Source organism: Photinus pyralis, unplaced genomic scaffold, assembly GCF_008802855.1.
Source record: "Photinus pyralis isolate 1611_PpyrPB1 unplaced genomic scaffold, Ppyr1.3 Ppyr1.4_LG7, whole genome shotgun sequence".
NCBI lineage: Eukaryota > Metazoa > Arthropoda > Insecta > Coleoptera > Lampyridae > Photinus > Photinus pyralis.
The window spans coordinates 27,914,471-27,937,391 of NW_022170738.1; the positions used below are offsets into that span (position 1 = coordinate 27,914,471).

Genomic DNA, 22,921 nt, shown 5'->3' on the forward strand with positions numbered 1-22,921 from the left:
ATGGGACAAGCTAAATTTCCGAATACCTACAGCCCAGCAAATGAATGTGAAATAAATGGAAATTACAAGAACGATCAGTTTCTTTGCTTATATACAAAACAGAAACAATAAGTGTATGAAGTATAATTACGCTTAGGGGTATAGGTAATACAAAGCAGCTAATACCATACTTACATACGGCAAACTGTTGTATTGATTTATGTGAAGAATTGAAATTAAATTGTTTAACATCAATTCTCCCTGTAGTTGCAATGAATCAAACTTTACTTATTCGCCACCTCATTAAAGTTGATCTTTAGAGGTGGATACAGGGTGATTCACAAGAATCTATTTAAAGAAACACAAATTGAAGAAGTTTTTTACTACTTAAAGTTATTAATCGCACAACTAATTTTATCAACCACTCATGTTCATTCGACAAAATAGCAAATCTATTTAATCTTAAGTTAGTCATCACTGATCTGAGGTTGTATTTAATTTTCTTCAGCTTGCGGATGTACAACAATGAAATATTTTTGGGCACAGAAAGGGAAAGCTGATGTAGGCGAATAAAAATCAAAAGTTCCAAAAATTTCATGCAGCATACAAATACGCATGGAAGGATATTTCTTTATTTGCGCCATCAAGTATTATCTTATTGATTCTAGTGGAGAGCTTCAGTTTGATACCTCTCCATCAAACTCTTTACTTAGTCCCTGATACGACCGTGTCCTTCACATTCCCTTCAATTGTCACTTATTAGCGAAAATTTTGTTTTCTGGCTATACCTTGAGATTTTTTGTAGTTGGTCAAAATTAGTCTTTAATTATACTACAAAATTAATCTCTAATTAAGACTTATTACAGTGAAGTTGGGTGCTACCTTGTCGTCAATCCAGCATTCGCACTGAAACATTTCGTTTCCTGGCTATACCTGAGTCTTCCGACATTTTTTGTAGCTAGTCAAAATTAGTCTTTCATTAGACTGCAAAATTAGTCTCTAATTAGAACTTAATTAAGTCGAGTCCAGTGCTACCTTGCCGTCCAACAAGCATTCGCACTGAAAAATTCGATTTTCTGGCTACAGGCACGACATGGGCCTTCCGACGTCTTTTGTAGTTGGTCAAAATTAGTCTTTAATTACGACTACAAAATTATTCTATAATTAGGATTTATTACAGTGGAGTTGCATGTTACCTTGTCGTCCAACAAGCATTCGCCCTGAAACATTTCGTTTTTTTTGTTATACGTTAGCCTTCCGATATTTATATAGTTGGTCAAAATTAGTCTTTAATTAAACTACAAAATTAGTGACTAATTACAGTAAAGTCGGATGCTACCTTGTCGTCAATCCAGCATTCGCACTGAAACATTTCGTTTCCTGGCTATACCTGAGCCTTCCGACATTGTTTGTAGCTAGTCAAAATTAGTCTTTCATTAGACTGCAAAATTAGTCTCTAATTAGAACTTAATTAAGTCGAGTCCTGTGCTGCCTTGCCGTCTAACAAGCATTCGCACTGAAAAATTCGATTTTCTGGCTATAGGCACGACATGGGCCTTCCGACGTCTTTTGTAGTCTATCAAAATTAGTCTTTAATTACGACTACAAAATTATTCTATAATTAGGATTTCTTACAGTGGAGTTGCATGTTACCTTGTCGTCCAACAAGAATTCGCCCTGAAACATTTCGTTTTTTTTTGTTATACGTTAGCCTTCCGATATTTATATATATAGTTGGTCAAAATTAGTCTTTAATTAAACTACAAAATTAATGACTAATTACAAGTCGGATGCTACCTTGTCGTCAATCCAGCATTCGCACTGAAACATTTCGTTTCCTGGCTATACCTGAGCCTTCCGACATTTTTTGTAGCTAGTCAAAATTAGTCTTTCATTAGACTGCAAAATTAGTCTCTAATTAGAACTTAATTAAGTCGAGTCCGGTGCTGCCTTGCCGTCCAACAAGCATTCGCACTGAAACATTCGTTTTTCTGGCTAAGCCTTGACCTTCCCACATGTTTGTTGGTCAAAATTAGTCTTTAATCAGACTACAATTTATTTTGGATTTATTACAGTAGATTTGGGTGCCAGCTTGGCGTCCAACTAGCATTCTTACTGAAAAATTTTGTCGCTGATTAAAATTAGTCTTTGAATACATTGGAGAAGAGCTTCCTAGCTCAAACAAAAAATCGCGCTTGACAAATGTAAGGAAATCACGTTTTTCACGAAAGTTTATTATTTTCCGATGTAGAATCTCAATATTCAATACAAAATATAGGTTTCTATTTAAAAAATTAGTTGCCCTACACTCGAGCCTTAAGGGACAGTTATGTAAAAATGAGCCTGACATCATTAAATGAGCCCCTTCATATGAATTATATTTTATATAAATCATTTCCGTACTAATCGACGATCTCAAGATAAATGAGACACTGTATATACAATTCAATGACATTTAAATATAAGATTACGGACCTGGTGGTCACAACTCACAAAAGAAATGACCGCTACACCCACAACTCGTCTCGCTTATGTTAAACCCCAATAAATCATCCTCTGAAACTGATATATTTTCTAAGCAAAAATGCTTGCTTCAATACTATCATATACAAGCCGAATATACTTGGACAAAAATACCCTTTATTAAATTATTAATTAGTTTGCGATAGTCGATAATTTTTTGACCCGTTCTCTGGTAAATACCTCGGGCCGAACCCCACGTGGTTGCTTTTTAGCGTATTTTTGCAAATTTAGTTGTAAAAAGTAGCTTTTAATCTCACTTTGGCTGGCTGGCTGGCAGCAAATGTGGGCGCGTAGAAGAACTCTTTTAGAAAGGCAACGGGTGTACGTGTATCTACAAGGCCGTGTAATTTGTAAACCTTGGGAACAGGGCTACATGATGCGGGGGTTGGCGACATCTGGGCGTCGTCCTCGAGCGTAGTATACTAACGTGAAGGTTTTTCAGTTTTTTCCTATCTTCTACTACAGTTTTGGTCCGATTCTTTTCAAATTGGTGTCGTCGGAAAGATGTTGTAAACGCGCACTACTCCTGCGTGGCGGAATTTTGTTTTTTGGCCTAGGGGCGAAATTAACGACCTTTTGCATGGCGCGCGCGCGCGTCTTCGAGAGGTAGTCAACTTCGGGCACCTTTTACTTTCCGTTGCGAATTCTGTCACGCGTTTTAACGTTTCGTAAATCTCGAATGGCTGTCTCTCTTTCTCGTGTCGCCAATAGAAGCTCGAGCAATGAGAAGTGCCCCCCAAAAATTAAGTACTATCTTGTGGAAGGTTTTTAGCGAGATCCACCAAAATGTGGGTGTAATATAAGTATGCACCGAAAAAGGAAATGTGGTAGCATCCGACAAGATCTAACTGATGGTGGAGAAAAATCTTCAAACGCGAATTGCGGGTGACCGGGACGTCGGAAGTGGGTACCGTCAAAGGGAATGTGGTAGCCTCCGACATGATCTTACTGATGGTGGAATCAAATCTTCAAACGCGAATTGCGGGTGAACGGGACGTCGGAAGTGGGTACCGTCAAAGGGAATGTGGTAGCCCCCAACACGATCTTACTGATGGTGGATTTAAATCTTCAAACGCGAATTGCGGGTGAACGGGGCATCGGAAGTGGGTACCGTCAAAGAGAATGTGGTATCCTTCGACAAGATCTTTTATTCATGGTTGAGTCAAAAGTGGCTAATAGAATACTGATCTGCCACACAAAAATGCGCTGAAGTCCCTTCGATCCCACACGAGGACTTTGATAATTTTTTTAGCGCATTTCCACAAAAATTTAAAAAAATGCGCTATTGTGGCCACTTTGTCCGTCCGTCCGGCTGTCCGTCCGTCCGTCCGCTCGTTTTGCGACGCTCTACTAGTTCTTTATCTTAAGAGCTATTGTTCTACTTTTTTCGGTATTTGGTTCGTTATGGTGTCGAGGCTTGCACCAAGGAAGGAATTTTTTCTGCGTTTACTGCTAAAAAAGTTATTGTAAAAAAACCAACAAACCGTTTTTTACATGTTCCATAATTTTACACTTTTGCCGTTTATTAACCATCCTAGAGATCATTTATAATTTTGTATTGTTGTCTGTTGTCTGTCTGTTCGTCTGTTCCTTTGCCTGTCTGACCCTCTATCTGCCCGTGTGAACGATAACTTTGTTTAGAAATGTCCGATCACTTTTACATCTCCGTTAGTTATGAACTGAATTGCATGAAATTCAATATGGGCATAGTCTTAGCCATATAATACGCAATGCCAAAAGTTGAGTCGAATCAAAATTTACAGTGCCCTTTTCGCATCTCGACCATTTATAAACCGAATTGCAAACTTTTTTTCTTATAAAAGTATTTGAATGAAATTTGATACATAGGCACTTGGAATAAAGGAAAATCAAACGCCAATTTCAAAATTTGGTTTTGCGCATGCGCAGTGCCAACTTTTTTATTTCTGGAAGAATTTAAACGAAATTTGATACATAGGCACTTGGGATAAAGGAAAATCAAACGCCAATTTCAAAATTTGGTTTTGCGCATGCGCAGTGCCAACTTTTTTATTTATGGGAGCATTTAAATGAAATGTGATACATAGGCACTTGGAATAAAGGAAAATCTAGCGCCAGTTTAAAAATTTTACTTTGCCCATGCGCAGTGCCAACTTTTTTTATCTATGGCAGCATTTAAGTGAAATTTGATACTTTGGCGCTTGGAACAAAGGAAAATCTAACACTAGTTTCAAAATTTAGGTTTACGCATGCGCAGTTCCAACTTTCTTATTTAGAAAAGCATTGGAATGAAATTCTTCTTATAAACTGAAATTGAAATAGCACGTCAAAAATGGATTGCTCATGTGCAACGCTATCTTTCATATTTGTGGCCAGATTTTTACGATTTTAACAGAAGTTGCATCTTACAAATGGGAAATGAATGCAAGTGGAAATGCGCTTTATGTAAATCGTTTACGATTACTTTTTAACTTGTTTTACTTTTGTATGTGTTTATTATTAATAATGCATTTAATGTCTACAGTCAAGCAACTTTGCTCCCGATATACTCGTCCAGACTCTTGCGACGACTGTAAAAAAGCGTCGAAGCGCTAGAAATGTGTCGTTACCGAAGAATGTTAAAGAATCCCTGGGTGGACAAAGTGAAAAATGAAGCGCTGTTGTGGAGGGTTGGAAAAGGCAGGCCTTGTCTGTGGACTACTCTGAAAAAAAGAAGGGACATCTGGATTGGACACATTTTAAGAGAGAGGTTTGCTAAGGACATTGCTGAAAGGTGCTGTGGAAGGTAGAAATGCTAGGGCTAGGGCCAATCCTAATGATTGTTGACTTAAGAGAGAGTAAAATAGGGACAGGGCCTCAAAGTGACCTGGGGAAAGCTGAAAACCATTCTAACACCTCAAGAGAATCTTGAAAACGAGCAACGTAAGTTTGTATCTCAACCTGGAGAGGGTACAAACTCAGATTATATTTTGAGGTACTCTTCCCCCCTCCCTTTCAAGTCTAATTTTACATTTTACATAATGACGAATGACGAGGCATTCGAATTTTTATCCTATATCTCATTCTGTAAAAATCCAATATGGCGTTCGTAAGAAATAAGGAAGTAGTAGCCTGTAGCTTCTACATCTAGCGTTTTATGGAAGTCCTGGTAGCCGATTTGGGTTCTTCTATAAAAAGTGCCCATAAAAAAATGCTTATAAAAACGAAATTTGACATATTCAGTTTTTCGGCGATATCTCAGTTATTTTCAAAGATTTTTCAAAAATTCCAAATGCGTTTTTTAAGTTACAAGAAGGGACAACTTGGCCCCCATTTAACCTGCACAGTATCTCTCACCGTTACGGAGATTCCCAATTTGAACCACTCTGTACATACAGACGGACAACAATTTTGTTCTTTAAAAGTTGCTTAAAATAATCTAAAATTTGATGAAATTTTAACAAAAAAGGGCGCTCGAAATAGCTCGAGTCCTAAAGACGAACATGTTCAGTTTTGGACTTAAAAAGGAGTGGCACTTACTGGTATTTAACGGACGAAGGAAATTCCTGATTTCTACTATTGTGCCCAGACGAGAAATCAAAAATTGGTTGGTGTTTATGCGAATAAACCTGAATTTTCATGTTAAGACAAATAATAAGGAAACGAAGAAATGCGGGATGAATCGATTTATTGTTTCGCGTGCTTGCATAGGGAATGAGTTAATAATACCTGCGTCGCCTTCCATAAAAGGCCTAATTTAATTAATGAACCGAAGACAATAATTACAAATCCTTCTTTACGCAAGTGACTGAATGCGGGATTACATTTACGTCCACACCTATAAATAGGAATGTAACCAGCGAAATGAATGATAATTTAGTTAAGAAATAAGTTTGATGGTGCGTAGGAATCAGGTAAAGCTCACGAAGTTGGGCGTGTATATGAAAAACGAAGCAAGAGGCCAACAAAAGAAATGCATTAAGCTGAAATATAGAACGTTCACCAGCAGAATATATGAAAAGATCTCGAAAAACATTACGACATGGAAGCCTTGCAAAAATCACTTCGGCCCAATCAATACTAATTTTTAGAAAACGCGTGTCGAGAAAGACGCTTATCTATATTATCACAAAGTAATAATATTAATTTGACATTGTGCAAAATTCAAGGGGGGTTCGCAAAGGCACGGCGCGCCTCGAAGGGAAGCTGCGTTTCCATTCCATTCTACCCCTTCTTTGTTAGGAGAGGCAATGAATGGTAGAGATTAACGAACGCCGGCTGTGTGTGCGTCCCTTCTATTACTTTGGGACGCTTCCAACAAACGAGCGACGCCATCGTTCCCCGAAAGTAATGTACATTCGGTTACGATTTGCTGTATCGAAATCAAAAAATCTACCTCCGTATCTAAATTATGTATCGGACAGCAGTACTAGCCGTAAACGGACTACATGTTAAATTTACTTAATAGGCAATTAAAAACTAACGGAAGCTGTAAATTAAAAAACTCATGGTGTAGTTGACTTAGACCTGAAAGGTTAACTTGTTAAAGAGACGGGTTAACTCCTTAGTTTATGCAAAAATTTAAGGCATTGTTCGGTATTTCTTTCGCCTATTGGGGAAAACGTATAACATTTCATTTCCCTTTTTCCGGTTGAGTTTTCTCCATCAGCGTACAATTCGTTGTCTCACTTGCCATTACGACTTTTTCATTCATGATTCCCCAATTTTTGCCCGTTTTATTTTTCGTTAGCGCGCTTAGGTTTTTGGGTCTTCTTATCCCGGTTACCCCCGTAAAATGAGGTAGAGAAAGAGGAAGACAAAGTTTAGGGAATTTCAAGTAGGTCTCTTAACACTCCCTCAGCATCCAAATTTTTACATATTTATGTGTACACTCTGTATACATATAGGCTAGGAATATTTGGATTCTCAGAGCAAAGTTTTAATTTTCTTGCACCTGATGCTTTTTGGGTCGCTGAACACGAATTTGAGGTAAAACTGGGCCCGGAACTTTGTTTTTTGTTGCACTTTTTGTTTTACTGTACGGAAAATGACAAAACTCCCACAGCATTGAAAACCAAGCGATACAAAAATACTGTTGATATCAGGATAAAACGGGATAGTTTGATAAATCTATGTTTTTTAAGGTAAGTAGTCTCCCCTTCCTAAAAAGTTTTTTAACGGAATTTATACCAGTTAATTGGTATTTATCACCCACAATTTGTTAACATATCACGAATGGTTAACTATTTATCACTAACAATTTACTTGGGCAACGCTGTTAGAACTCCCTGAAGCACAATGCGAATAGCTTATATAGCAAATGCCCATCTTTCTCGACAGTTCTCGAACGTTTTCTGAGTCTAGAGTGATCTCAAAGAAATACGTCATATTTCCCGGAAAAAATACGCAACATCCGCCTTCGCCGATGACCAATCTTTTATCACGCCTCGATGTCTATCGGGATTTCGAGAATATTCGCTACAAAATTATGCGGATTTTCTATGTTGAATTTAATTGGCGTCGATATAGATCAATAAGTAAGAAACTTTTTTTTCTTTAACACGCGGATTTCCTCGAGAAACTGTTTTCCACTTGCCACAGAAAAACTAGCGTGGATACTCTGAAACACCTTACCTTACAGAAGCGGATCATTTACGAGAAACTCTCCGTTTAACCAAGTAATCAACATTAAGCAAGACATTAACCAAATAATTCAAAAAATGATAGTCATAGTTACTCGCGCCATTCGGAAATATTAAAAAAATAGAAGAATTAATAAAAAAATCGCAATAAATTAGTTACAATACCTGGCCAATTTCGTTGGAAACTGCCAATCGCTTCCACAATATGCGATTACCTACAAAGGAATGTACTAATTTTTTTGTCTTGGGCACAGATTTAATTTTCTTGTTGCTGCGCGTTTCAAAACGACAAAGAAAACGCGGCTAAATTGTCGTTCCTCAAACGGAACTAATTATTCAGTTTAAATATGAACATCTTTGTTGGTTACAAACAACAAAGAAACTATTTTTACCACCCATCGTACGTCAAAAACTGCGTTTCTATACAAAGACATTGTATTTATTAATGTACAAATTTTGCATTATTTCGTTCGTAAAAAAACGCGTAAGGGATTTGACCGTGGAACCCAAAAATAACTTTTATTTTCTAATGGACGCATCTGGCGAGCGTAAGTGGCCGATCGTGGATTATTCACCCAATTTTATATCGAAGCGTGATAAGCAATAACAAATACCGCACTTTCACAATGCCTCGAAGTATATTTAACTCCACGCGCTCTCGGCGGCATTTTTCTTATTGTTCGCATTATACGATTGGGCGTAATTAATTTTCCGCATTTTCGAATTTAATTTGGTCAATTCGAGCGTTGAAGGTTTATCGGTCATTACCATTTGGTAGGAGTCGGGCTGTTTTTTTTTGTTGTAAATAATTGGCACCTGTTTATAACAGGCTTTAGGATTTTACGTGGGTGAAGATTTTTTTTTAGCTGAACCCAATTAAAATGTTTCGGGTGTTGGCGGCACAATATTAAGGTCAAGTGCGCTGATCATTACAGCTTTTCATTGTTTTCCTCATTTTTAATACCCTAACGTACGTCACTGGAGGATATCAATTGATATACAAAGTTCGTTTATTGTTTGACATTGTTGTTCATTTGTTTTTATTTTCTTTGTTATTTAGATCGAGAACTATTAATTTATAATACAGGGTGTTCGACGGTTAGGCATAACGATCTCGAAATAAAGTGTAAAGAGCATTTGTTAATAACCAAATGTTTTTACAGGTATAATTTTATTTTTTCTTCGATTTTTTGAGATTTAAGTAGTTTAGGCAATTTAGGGGTAGTCAAAATTTAGAGAGTTGATTTTTCAGTAGATTTTTCATAATACGATTTTTAAACCGTGTTGGAAATGAAGTTTTGTCCTTGCTGCGTATATCAGTTCAAGAGAGCATTGGTTTTATGAGATCCTGATGCTGGGGCGAAAGGAGAATTTAGCGAGGGCCAATTACTGTGGAATTCTGATTCTTATAGAATTCGTAACATTATTACATTAGTCTTTTACTAAACTATGGTGTAGATTGTGGCTTACTTTTTGGTGATTTTTATATAATCACCTGCAAACTCGCCTGGAATTTATATAGCATTTTTGAAATGAATATTTCTTATCGCTCGGTATGACTGTATATTTTGCAAGGGACTAAATTCATCTCATCTTTCACGAGACGCTTCAAGTATATACACTTTATTACTCATCGTCTTATTTCTATGATACTTCGCGGTAAAAAGGAGTGGGCGAACGAGAAAGAAGTAGTCACTTCTGTTGGCACTCGCCAAACGCCAAACTTAAAATTTTCAATGGAATTCTTTGGCAGTCACTAGAATTCCTTGGAAGTCAATGGAATTGCTTGGAAGTTAATTGATTATTTGGAAATCAATAAAATTGTTTTTTTTTTAATTTTGGAAGTAGGTAATTGAAATTCATTTTGAAAGTCACTGGAATTAAATGGAATTTGTGAATTTTTTGGAATTCAATGGAATTATTTTGCAGTTTTATCTGATGGAATTTTTTGGAATTCTAGAATTCGTTTACGCTTTCCGAATTCTGGTGTACACTTGTGCTCAGTGGTTTACTCCTCGGAATTTAGCTCATATTTAGTCGTTTTATTTAGAGCTATTTGGTTACAAATGCTAATTCAGCATGAGATCACGGTTACATCGTAAAAAGTTATGTCAGCTGACTTTCGGTGAGAAAGAGCAACCTCTTTCTTCTGTGTTTTCGTGAATACCACCGATTCCTTCTGGCACAATTAAAAAAACATGGTGGACTTAATTAGTACACGTAGCATCGTTAAAATTGCAACCACCAAAGCTCCTTCCTCGCCGCCTTCGTTTCGTGCGAAAAATGTGCAAGTGGAAATTAGAAAATTTCTATGAAATACCTTCCCGTGAGTCGTGAGTCCTTCGGAAAATCCGCGATAATTTTCGGCCCATGACGAAAATGATTCACCCCGTATACTGAACACAAAGCTCATTGTTCGAACAAAGTAAAATGGGAAAAACTTGAAAATTAACACCGCCAAGGTTAACAACACGTTCCACACGATTATTCCAGCAAGTTCATTTACACGTTAAAGGTGACAGATAAACGGGTCCGATTTCCGCGATAAAGGTGCAATGACGAGCGTTAGATAAGGGCGGAATGCCGCACTTATTAGATATACGTAATGAGATTATAAAATATATAACACGAAAAAATTCTATTGTTTTCCCGTCAAGGATAAATTTCAATTGCGTTGATTTGAAAACGTTGCTGAAACACGTGATGTCCTGAATCGATTAGATTTTATCAGATTACAAAACTGTGGTAGTCGTACTTCGTTAAGTGGCCGTGGCAAAATTATTTCTACAATCTTGTGTGCCAAGGCATTCGGATAGACCACAGTGTGATAACTGTTGGATCGTGTTAATGGAGACGACCTCGGTATAAAACAATGAGGAATTTGCAAAAATAACGTCCTGCACTGGTACGAGTCGTCACTGCATTGAGAAATTTAATTTGTGTCACGAGTAATCTGCGTCATATGTTCTACACTTGAAGAAAGTAGGAAAAATAAAGAAACGTAGATGGAAGTTTATGCGTTCTATGAAATATGATAATTTCATGTTAATTAGATCATTTGTTTCCATTCTCGAACTAAAGTTTTTTCAACTGCAGCAATACTAAGTAACAAAGTTGGCATCCCTTGGTCAAAATGTTCTTGCGCCCCATTCAATTTTTGGGCATTGAACTAATGTGTTTAGACGTTTTTCAAACGATAACACCAGGAAAACTAGAAGTTTTTGAATCTTCTACACTTACTTTTCTCCACCCCCTAATGTGTGCTATGGATCGTAGGAGGGTCATTTAAAATTGCCTTCAAAACACTATGTTCCGTTGAATTAAGTTCAACGCTCTTATAACAATAATTGATCTGCTTTGCTCCATTTCTCCACTGGAGCTGCTTTATCCCGTTGGAATAAAATTTGTGCCTTTTAATTGCATTTATGCGTCCTTGTAGTGAAATTTTTCACCTCTTGAACATAAATAACTGTTCAGGAACACCAGAAAGTGACATGTCAAACAACCTAAATCATCTAGGATTAAAGATCAATGAATTCGTTACTTTTACGCTACTGATGTCCTTGAAACGCAAAATTAGCGCTCAAGAAAGAAAGAACGAAGAAATTAATTCGCAATAAGCTCGAGTTTTTAATAAATGCTAATTACGCCCCAATCATTATACTTCATTATCACCAAAAAATCACGAGGCGATGCTAAATTTAAATTCGATGGCGCATAACTAGTGTCCATGTCATAACTATGATGCAAGAAAAAAAACTTCATTAACAACCCAAAATAATTATTAATTTCTGTCCAATTAATAACACGATTTGCAATCGTTTTACCTCAAAAAAGCATAATTATGAAGCAGAAAATTTGCAGTAGTAAGCGCACAACTGGACCAGTGCCGCAAAAATTTGAGAGCTTAATTAGCGCCTAATTAAATCTAAAATTGTGCTGTCAACGACGAATAGTTCAAATTCTCAAATGCAACGCTAGAAAAAATTAATTCGGAACAATTTTGTTGTACGTATGTTGCGGTCAGTGTTCTTAATTTAATTTCAACGAAGCTTAATTGGTGTCTAATTATCAACAGAACGTTTACGATTGTACCATCGAGATCGAATTTATTGGCAATAAGTCTCCAATCTGAGAAGTTCTAAGTGCACTGACCACTGCAAAAACGCTATAAATTAACTATTTCATTAATAATTGGCGACCAAAAAAATGTTCCAATCTCACAAAGTGACACTAAACTTAATTTCGGTGGCGCATAGATAATTAGTTCCTAATTAGACAAAAAATCCCGCTTATGGGAGAGGGTTATTTACAAACCAAAATAATTACTTACACCTGCCCAAATACCTAAAATTGAGTCTGTTCACTTAGCCCCCCCCCCCCGCGCTAACCCAACAATGAACACAATTTTTTGTATCTTGTGCCTCAATTGTGCTGCATTGTGCCTTTATGTCTTAATTATTTTAAAAATACAAATGCCCCCCCTCTCAATTAAACTTTTCCATACTGAAATGATGACATTGGTTCATTTCCGAGACTGTGGGGGGGGGGGGCGAATACCCCCCGTAAAAATGACGGAAGTTATCAGATTCAGAGGAGAACCATTGAATTGTTTACCTGTAGGATATTCCATTCAATGGTTCCCCACAAACCCCTCGGTGAATTGAACTTTCCTCCTGAATCTGAGAACTGTCTTTACTTTTTACTGGAGGCATTGATTGCGGTTTTTCTTCCAAAACGTGTACACCCACGATCATGTATAAGGGAAAAACCCCTCGGTGACCCCTTCATTTGCTGGAAGTACCCAAGGCTCCAGGGGATGTTTTTCCTCAAAACGTGTACAACCCTCAGCACTGACACGGTTGAGGGAGGTACACGTTTTAGGATACAGTACAATAAAGGAGATTTTGGTACTCAGGGGAAAGATTTCAAGATTTTACCTAGGCGTGGTGGGGAACCATTGAATTTTTCTTTCCTGGAGGATATTCCATTCAATGGTTCCCCACAGACACCTAGGTGAATTCAGCCTCCCCTCTGAATTTGAGTAGCTTCTTCATTTTCTGAGGTACCGCTACCACCAGACTTCCGGGGATGTTTTCCCTCAACAACTTAATTTCAATAATTTTTCTTTTTAATTTCAGTGGCGGATAAAGAAAATGCAGTTAATTAGTTAGTGTCATTCGGCGATGATTAATTGATCATTTGCTCACAGACATTGAAATCAACAGGAATACCAAGTGGATCTTATGGCAAAGATGGCGAAAAGTTTTTTTGAGGGCGCGATTTTCCTGAAGTTGCAATTTGGGAATTACATATCATACAAATTCAAATAAATGATATTCTTGGTGGAAATTCAAAGAATAAATTTTTCAACCGCGGTGCAAATGTGGTGCGTTTTTTTTTTAAATCATCTTAAATGACACATTAGAAAAATTCAATAAGGAACATTAAAGTGCACATTTTTACGTAATGAAGCTTTCTCCTACTTGCGATCAGCTAACCAAGTATTTTCCATTTTTGTTAACCTCAAACGATCGTATTAATAAAATGGTGGTTTGCTCGTAACTTTTAAAATACAAGAGTACAATTATAGAATAGATCAGTTATCACTGCAGTATTTTGAGAAAGAAAATAGTACATGCATGACAAAAGTGAGTGTGTGCATGTGCTTATTTCTGTTCCCCCAAGCATCTTATAATCCACATTGCACTACTCGCACACTGGCAAATCTCGTATTTTTACCACTTGAAAGTTAGAATTTGATCAATTTTAGGTAAATAGTTAATGAACTCGTTTATCCAAGAAACCAAATGATTCATAAATAGGCATCATGACACGCTATAGTGAAGAATATTAGGCAAGAGAACGTTAATGATTTTATTGAAGGTAACTTTAACCTTTTTGCGAAAGGACGATTGGCGCTTGACAACTCTTGGATATGAGCAAAAGACCGAGATGACAGCAGCCATCAAGGTTTCAAGCTTCGTCGTATTCTCACGCTTGAAATTTATAGAAATAATGGTTGCACACTTTCTAAACTCGACAATTATGTTTAATACCAAAATCCGTATTGTGTAAATTGAAAAGAAAAGTTATATAAATCCTCAACAATAAAAGCGCAAGTGAAACTTTCGTGCGATTTTTAAATGGCGACCTACAATTTTTTAAAAAACGTAAGACCTTTAAATTAAAGCTAACGAAGGCTGGAAATTGCAGAAACGACTATTGTTAATAGCGAAACCTTCTTTCCATATAGAATTAGACAAGGTTAACCCACTTTTCGCAATATCGCAAAAAATTAAAAAAGGATACATTTCTTGGAAGAAGTCTAGATGTGGAGGTTGTAAAATGTCTAAAGCTGATAATACCTGAAAGATTGTCAGAAATGTACTCACTTTTTGGGGACCCTAAGAAAAGCGCACTTACGTTCTCATGTTTGAAAAAGCACAGCATTTTCAATTCCCTAAAAACCCTCTTCGATGACACAAGCGACTGAAACACATTTGGTAACTTCTTCAGTGCCACTCTTCTGCCGTCTCGTGGGTCCGTTACCGCCCTGCAACAAAAAAGAGCTATCAATAAAATTGCACAATAGCGACAGAAAGCTCATTAACTTCCGTTCGATACAGTTAGTCCTCTTTTGGGAAAATGAGGTCAGGTGCCCGTCTCCAATTTTTACCAAAACCTCATCAAAAATAAATAGTATTTCCTTTGAGTGTATTAAACTTTTACTATCCGCTATTTGAAGGCTAATTAGAATTCCAGTCAGTGTTCTTAATGAAAGCATAAATAATGGGAGGTTAAGCGCGATAATTATTTAAAAAGAAATTAACGATAACGTCTCTTTCCTTATACGTATGCACACTATTTGTTTATTGTAAACGGAATTGTTTTTAAATTTAGTTGATGCTACCACGAGGATGTTGAACTTGAATCATTCCAAGGTAGATTAAACGAGGTTGGTTCAAGGTCTTTTTTGAATTTCTTTGTTCTTTCATATGAGTAAGGGTACCAAAAATTTCTACGTCACTTCCGATTCATTTCTTCAGGTACCTACCTGCCGATTTTTTGGTTCGTAGACGTTTTTCCTCGTACTCGTCGAGGAATTCAGTTACAGGAAATGTAAATTGTAGGCAGATGCGTCATTACTCAATTGTCGTTTGATCGCATGAAAATTACGCATCCAATTTACATAATATTTCAGGCAGTAGCGGAAATACTTTCTCCCTAATCCTCTAAAATTTCTGTTTCACCATAGATGCCCCACTTCTAATTAATTTTGTTTAAAGTAAATTTTCACGTTCTTTTGAAAAATTATTGGCAAATATTCCATTTTCCAGGAAATTTGTCCGATAGTATTCTCGCATGATTAAGGCGATGTAGGCGGGTGCACCATCCTGTTGAAACCAACAGTTTTCAGCTTTTGTTTTTTTTGCCGTATATCGTTGTAATCGTAATAAAAAATTATCCTCAATACAGTTTGTACCTCCTTTTTTTACGGGCCATATAAAAAAATAAAGTTGATGATGATATCCCCAAAATGAAACATTGTACCTATTGAAAATCCCCCAACGACTTGTAGAGCTCAAAAAGTGGCATATGTACAATTAGTATTTTCCCAGGTATTTTCCCGGGAAACATCGGACTGCCCTTCAAAAAGTGGCAATGAGAAAGTTTTTTTAATTTTTTTTATTTGACCTTAGTGCTATCTTCTGTGGTTTCGGAGATTCTTATCATATGCATCCTTATCTTGGACACAGTGTATTTTAAGCGGAGAACTCTAGGTCTAGAGTATTCGTTTTAAATGCCAAAGCGCTATATTTATTGATGTTTCTAAAATCTCCAGATCAGGAGACGCACAAAAAGCTGATTACGACGAACATGTGTATCTGGGGATCTTTAAATATGAAAATAACGAACCCCGAATTAGTTTTGGAAAATGTTTCAACTAAAATGGCTGAATATTTGTTTGGTCCGAAGTTCTTCTCTCATTTAAAGACCCGACCCCATCAATAGAAACGTATCTTTTAGACGTTCCTTTGTGTCTTTGCGAGTACAGGAGGAGCGGACGGACAGACTAAAGGACGAAGCCATTTTTCAACATCCTACACTTCGGCCTAAATAGATGGATAACTGGAAGGGTGCAAGGTGCAGACGGTGAATATCTACGTTAATGAATTCAAAGACGATTTATATTTTCCGTTTAGTACGAATTAGCGGTGAATTAAACTGTTTAAAATTTAAATGATTTAAATTTGCTTGTTTTGAATCATTGGTTGCATTGTTTGCGAAGAAAAATTTAATTATCTGGACAGCAAAAATTTTTAGTTCAGGATTAATTTTTTTGTTCTTTTCTTTTTGTCACTGTCATTACTTTTTTACAAAGAGAGTTAAAAGGTTTATTTCAAAAGCAAGCTAACGTTGAGGTTAGGTAATCTCCCCAAATTTGCTTGAGTATTTAAATTTCTGAAAATTTAGTTGGGAGTTAGTATTGTTGTGTAAACTACGTCACGTAGACGTTATTTCCGCTCCAAAAATAATGACGTGAAGCCCTGTAGAACATTTCAATGTATTAAGTAAATCTGGGGGGTTTTACGTATAAACACAAAGTTGATTTATTTTACTTAAATTTGTATCTCAGTGTTTGTTCTTGTTCTTGGAAATTTGTTAGATGCGAAATTTTTTCATTTGAATTTTATAGCTTTTGTAAATTGCCCAATTTAGGTAAGGGTTAAAAGTAAAAATTATCGTTGTCGATGAAAAGTGTTCTATCAAAAGAAATTTAATTAATGTACGTTTGGTGCTGTTAAACAATACGCGTTTCACGTCGACGGAAGTGGGGACATTTGACGCGTTTCGTTGTGATTGGCGATTGATTTGCAAATTCGTAAAGAAGGAGAGTATATTATGGTGGAAGACGTTTCCTTAAATTAATACTGGTGACAACGCGAAAACGTGACTTTGAGTTTGGCGACGGTAAAAGAGCATGTAAATTTGTGAACGCTAAATCTTGGGCAGTCAATCCTATTTTTTCACTTGAGGACATGTTTAAGAGAAACGAAGGGAGCGTGTAGGAGATGTGTAGATAGCGTGAAGGAGGTGTGAGGAAAGCACGATAACCATTTCCCAATTCCCATCTCTGCGTGATTACTACAAACGTATTTCGTAAAAAAAAACCTGAAAAAACTGTTGATAAACTACTTAACAAACGTAATGTACACGAATGTTGATAATGAAAAATCCCAAAGTTATACCATGCCATTCTGTGTAATATTTATTGGAGTAAATATATAAAGAAGTCAGTGTGGTAACACAAGTGGTTTCCATATCCATCCCTGAGGTGCACCACTACCAATACAAGCGACTAGATTTCGGATTTCGTTCATGGAAACATTGCAACATATCCCACCCATTTTGTTATGGACTCACTTTGGGGGGGCTGAATATAAACTGAACAAGTTAAAAAGTAATCGTAAACGATTTACATAAAGCGCATTTCCACTTGCATTCATTTCCCATTTGTAAGATGCAACTTCTGTTAAAATCGTAAAAATCCGACCACAAATATGAAAGATAGCGTTGCACATGGGCAATCCATTTTGACGTGCTACTTCAATTTCAGTTTATGAGAAGAATTTCATTTCAATGCTTTTCTAAATAATAAAGTTGGAACTGCGCATGCGCAAACCTAATTTTGAAACTAATGTTAGATTTTCCTTTGTTCCAAGCGCCTAAGTATCAAATTTCACTTAAATGCTTCCATAGATAAAAAAGTTGGCACTGCGCATGCGCAAAATAAAATTTTGAAACTGGCGCTAGATTTCCTTTATTCCAAGTGCCTATGTATCACATTTCATTTAAATTCTTCCATAAATAAAAAAGTTGGTACTGCGCATGCGCAAATCCAAATTTTGAAATTGGCGTTTGATTTTCCTTTATCCCAAGTGCCTATGTATCAAATTTCGTTTAAAAAGATTTATTATGCGGAAGAATTACACCGAGATGTTTTCATAACATCATCATTAACTGAAATAAAGCTTTCGATCAAGGACGAGATTAATGTATGCGTTTTTTATGATAATTTATGTAAAACCTTCCAATAAAGTTCTTTCTTTTTCGGAAAATGACTCGTTTATTCTTTTGACCTCGCGTATGTCAGCGTAGGAAATCGATTGCGTAGACTAGACGTTTATTGACACGAAGTAAATAATTGCTAGACATCTTTAATAACTTGGAATATGAGATCCGAGCACATACCGCATTCACGAGGAGATACTAAATTCCAATTTGAAATATGACGAACGCCGGCAGTAAATTAACGTTGTGCCCTTATTACCAGAGCGTTAGCGATAAGTAGGTAACCTTCGCCGGAAGGTTGGTCTAAAGTTGGTCAAGATTTCAGTATCTACGAGATTTAATCTCATATGTATAAGGTGTCCCTAAAGATCGCGGTGTTCATTTCTTATGTATTTTCACAACTCTTGAAACTGGCATTTAATTTAAGAACGTACTTTTACCTATTTTTAACCATTCGAATGGTACATTGGAAAAACCACAAATTTCTTTCAGTCTTTGCTTTACGATTACACCAATTTCCAGAGTAAGTAACCAATTATCACAGGCAATGGGAAATTGCCTCGGAAATTGCTGTACAGCGAATGTTCCTAGGCTAATCTAATTCGACAATGAAATTGGCAGACGCTTCTCGAATTTCTCCTGCGGAGAATAGATATGGATATTAAGAAACTGAACTGCAGTGTGAACTGATGGACAGACGGATATACGGACGGAAAAGTAAGCACATAAACTTCGACATAAACGTTTCCATTGTTAATCCATCAAAATTTCCGCAAAATCGCTCTTCAAGTGAGTGCGTTTTAAACCAATATAGACAACGGGAGACATACACAGACGGACGGACACAAAGTCCAAATGACCAAAATTTAAGGTCCCACAAGTCAGCAGAGCCATTTTAGAAAAATGAAGGACGAAATACATCAGAATTATAGGCTGATTATAGGCCCTTTTTGGACACTTGAACAAATTTTCAGGCGACATCCTTTAAAGAAAAAAACTATGGCTCTGCTGGCTAAAGACGAAGCTAACTGACCACTTGTGAGATTTGCTTCGAAGGCGAAAAATTCAGATCACAAAATTATAGGCTATTTATAGGCTTTTTCTAGACACTACAACAAATTTTCAGGCGGCATCCTTTAAACAAAAAAACTATGATTTTGCTGGCTAAAGAAGAAGCTAGCTGATCACATGTGCGATACGTTATGCGCATGCCCAAAATTTTTGCCTTGTAATTAATATCGATCCATTAACAGTGACTGTATAAAGACAGTGTGGTCATATGCTCTATATCCGCCATGTTTTTCCCATATTCTTCATTAAGCTGATCGGTTTAATTGAATTGGTAGATCTTGGCATTTTTCTATGGTTACAATATTATTGCCACAACTGTTTGTGACTTGATCACCTTGGATTCCAAGTGAATTTCCGCCAACCCAATTTATTTGTTTAAAATATGGCGGATATCCCACATACCAATAAAAAAACAACACCAAAGTATGACCAAACTGCCTCTATACAGTACGTATACAGTCGCTGTATCTCCATTATACGTCACTAAAACTAGAAAGTACCGCAATCCATTGGGCCCGTGTGTTAGGGAGAGAACGCATGTTTTTTGCCCAAAAATTGCGGAAGTTACCAGATTCTAGTAACTTTAATGTTAGGGATTGTTCCACCTGTTTGGAGACATCTGTCAAGTAGGTATTTGAAATTTGAATTTTCTTTTACTAATAAATCAAATATATAGCAAGTTGTTGTGTTTCAGGTTTTAAAAAAAGTAATGTTAAAAGTGTCTGAGTTGTCTATGCATCTTCTCTTGTATTATAGGAGAAGAAACGATATTCCTGAATTGGACAGAAGTACAAAAAAAAATTAAAATTATTCGTCTCATTATATTAATAACGAACCTCGAGATCGTTTATAATTTTGTATTGCTGCCTGCCTGTGCGTCTGTCTGTCAGTGTGTACGATAACTTTGTGTAGAAACGTCCGATCGCTTTAAAAATTGATATACACATGTTCTTCAGGATATAACAAAGTTCACAATTGTTTTTCGGCTACGTAGACCAACTGGCCAAATAGTTACAGACCAAAAACTGCGCAGACCTCCAAAAAGGGTTTCTAACTCTTGTTACAAAGAACATATGAATGTCCGGTTTTCTGTGTTAGTAAATATTCCTTAAACTTCAGGCAACTATGCAAATGCGAACAAATACTGCGCATGCGCATAACAACTTTTGTATTTGCGCAATCCTAATTTTTTATTTGTTAATATATTTAAATGAAATTCTGTTTCTAGGCACCTCCAATAGAAGTGAAACTAATGCCAAATCAAAAAATTGGTTTTGCGCATGCACAGTCGGATTTCTTTTATTTGTTAAGGTATTTAAATGAAATGTTGTATGCAGGCACCTCAAATAAAAGTAAAACTAATGCCATTTAAAAAAATTTGTGTTACAAGCTATGCTGATCAGGTGGGACAGAATCAACCCCTTAGGGCAGTGGTGCTCAAACGGTCGATCGCGACCGACCGGCCGATCTCGAGTACTTTTTGAGTCGATCTCGAGAAACATTTGCGATTTTCAGAGCAGATCTACACCTACCTTGACTTAAAGAAAATGGATTTTGCGGAAAACTAAATTCTGCCGTTTCCACTAATTAACTAATTCTATGTACAGTATTTTCATGAAATTCTGCAAAGTGCGCCACGATACGCCCTACCTATGTAGACAACAATCCTGCTTCACACATACTTGCATCCTCTCAGAGTCGATCTATCGGAGTCTAACAACATTCAGGTAGATCGTCAGCAGTTCAAGTGGGAGCACCCCTGCCTTAGGGTGTATTGTAAAAATGATGTATGTGTGAAGATCTTGAGGATTGTTTGGTATTCAGTTGTATCGGATTTTTGAAATATAAGTTAGAGTTTAAATAAATATATTAATTGGGCGAAAGCCCGTTGAGGGCCTAGAACAAGAGAGGGACAATAAATAGACAATAAATAAATAATTTTTATTTATCCACTACATCTCCGAGAGGGGCAAAATCAAACTGATCTGGATGATAGTTTTTTTTTGTTTAAAGGATGCTGTCTGAAAATTTGTTGTAGTGTCTAAAAAAAGCCTATAAATAGCCTATAATTTTGTGATCTGAATTTTTCGTCTTCGAAGCAAATCGCAAATGTGGTCAGCTAGCTTCTTCTTTAGCCAGCAGAGCTATAGTTTTTTTCTTTAAAGAATACCGCATGAAAATTTGTTCAAGGGCCTATAATCAGCCTATAATTCTGATGTATTTCGTCCTTCATTTTTCTAAAATGGCTATGCTGACTTGTGGGACCTCAAAATTTACTCAGTTAGTCCCCTTCTTACGTCTTCGTCGTTTCTTAACGTCCACCATCATTAATATCTTTTTGGGTGGCAACCATACTCCCTTTGTTGGTACCCACCTCCGACGTCCCGTTCACCCGCAATTCGCGTTTAAAGTTTTGACTCCACCAACAGTAAGATTTTGTCGGGGACGACCACGTTCCCTTTGCCGGTACCTACTTCTGACATCCCCTTCACCCGCAATTCGCATTTCGGTGGATTTCACCCGCCACAAGATAGTACTCAGTTTTTGGGTACTTCTCATACTTCGAGCTTTTATTGTCGACACAAGAAAGAGGGGTCGCGATTGGAGATACCCATGATAGACATCCCTATCTTGGACACAATGTATTCATAAACGAATGAGCAATTAGAGCGAATCCATAATACCCACAATACGATTTAGCCATTAAAAGTAATTGGTGAAATTCTACTTGCAATCATTTAGATAAGTCTATTCCATGCAGGGCTTCCCCACGGGGAGTTTTATTAAGCTATCTCTGCTTTTAAATTTACGAGGATATCGAATTTCTTGTACTTTATCGTAGGTATTCTAATTAAAGTAATGAGATCAAATGTTATGGATGCTACAAAAGTTAAAGCTTTGGGAATTTCGGTCCCATATCCTCAGCTTATTTTACTCGCCTCAACCCCCATATATTTCTGCACACACTTATATGCCACACTCTGTATACGTAGGTATACGCTTGTTACATTAATCAAACTGAACCCTTAATCTACAGGAATAAATTAAAAACAAATAGACATTTTCCAAAAGCTTATTAAAGGTAGAAGGAAGGCTTAGTTAATTAAATTAGCCATTAGCAGAGATTTTCAATTTTCACTTTGACATCGGCTCAAAAGCTCGCCTTTTAGTTCTTGTTTGTCTTTCGGCATCAGTTTCGATGATAATATCGGAAAGCGTTTAAATTAACGATAAAACGCCCCCGTAAATATCGACAAGATGAAACTGTGTAAAATATGTGAAGTGCTCCGAGGTTCTCACAGTCTTCAAGGTTTACGAATCCGCCCCTAAAGTTTTTGGAAAAAATACCGTTGCCCATATGTCGAATTTCTTAAGAACAACTTTTTACCTGCGACCTAGTCTCAGGTTACTGCTCGCTCAAATATTTAGTGGCGATGAGGCTAAGTAACAATGGACGTAATCAATATGGGGAAGCTTAATCGTACATTAGAGCTTGAAAAATATTAGCGTTTCGCGCGTTAATACATTCATGGGAGTTTCCTTCCGGGAAATTTGCGTGCGAAAATTGTTAAATGTAGGAGGCGGGCTATTAGAAGAACGAAATCGTAAAAGAACTTTTACATAATTCCCCTTTTACCTTATACAACATTTAATTGGTGTTGTAATGAAAT

General features: G+C 36.8%; 1 protein-coding gene across 8 annotated transcripts in view; it reads right to left on the minus strand.

Moving 5' to 3' along the window:
- LOC116177299 (serine/threonine-protein kinase NLK) overlaps positions 1–22,921 on the minus strand; it is an 87,291-nt gene that overhangs the window by 15,563 nt on the left and 48,807 nt on the right. For all 8 annotated transcript variants that reach the window (XR_004146647.1, XM_031496233.1, XM_031496232.1 and 5 more), the window contains 2 exons: positions 14,529–14,658; positions 14,415–14,470 (listed from right to left, as the gene is read on the minus strand). Coding sequence is in view for 7 of the 8 variants with exons in the window: in XM_031496233.1 (XP_031352093.1) it covers positions 14,415–14,470; positions 14,529–14,658 (186 nt within the window). In the remaining variant the exon portion in view is untranslated. The remainder of the gene's footprint in view (positions 1–14,414; positions 14,471–14,528; positions 14,659–22,921) is intronic.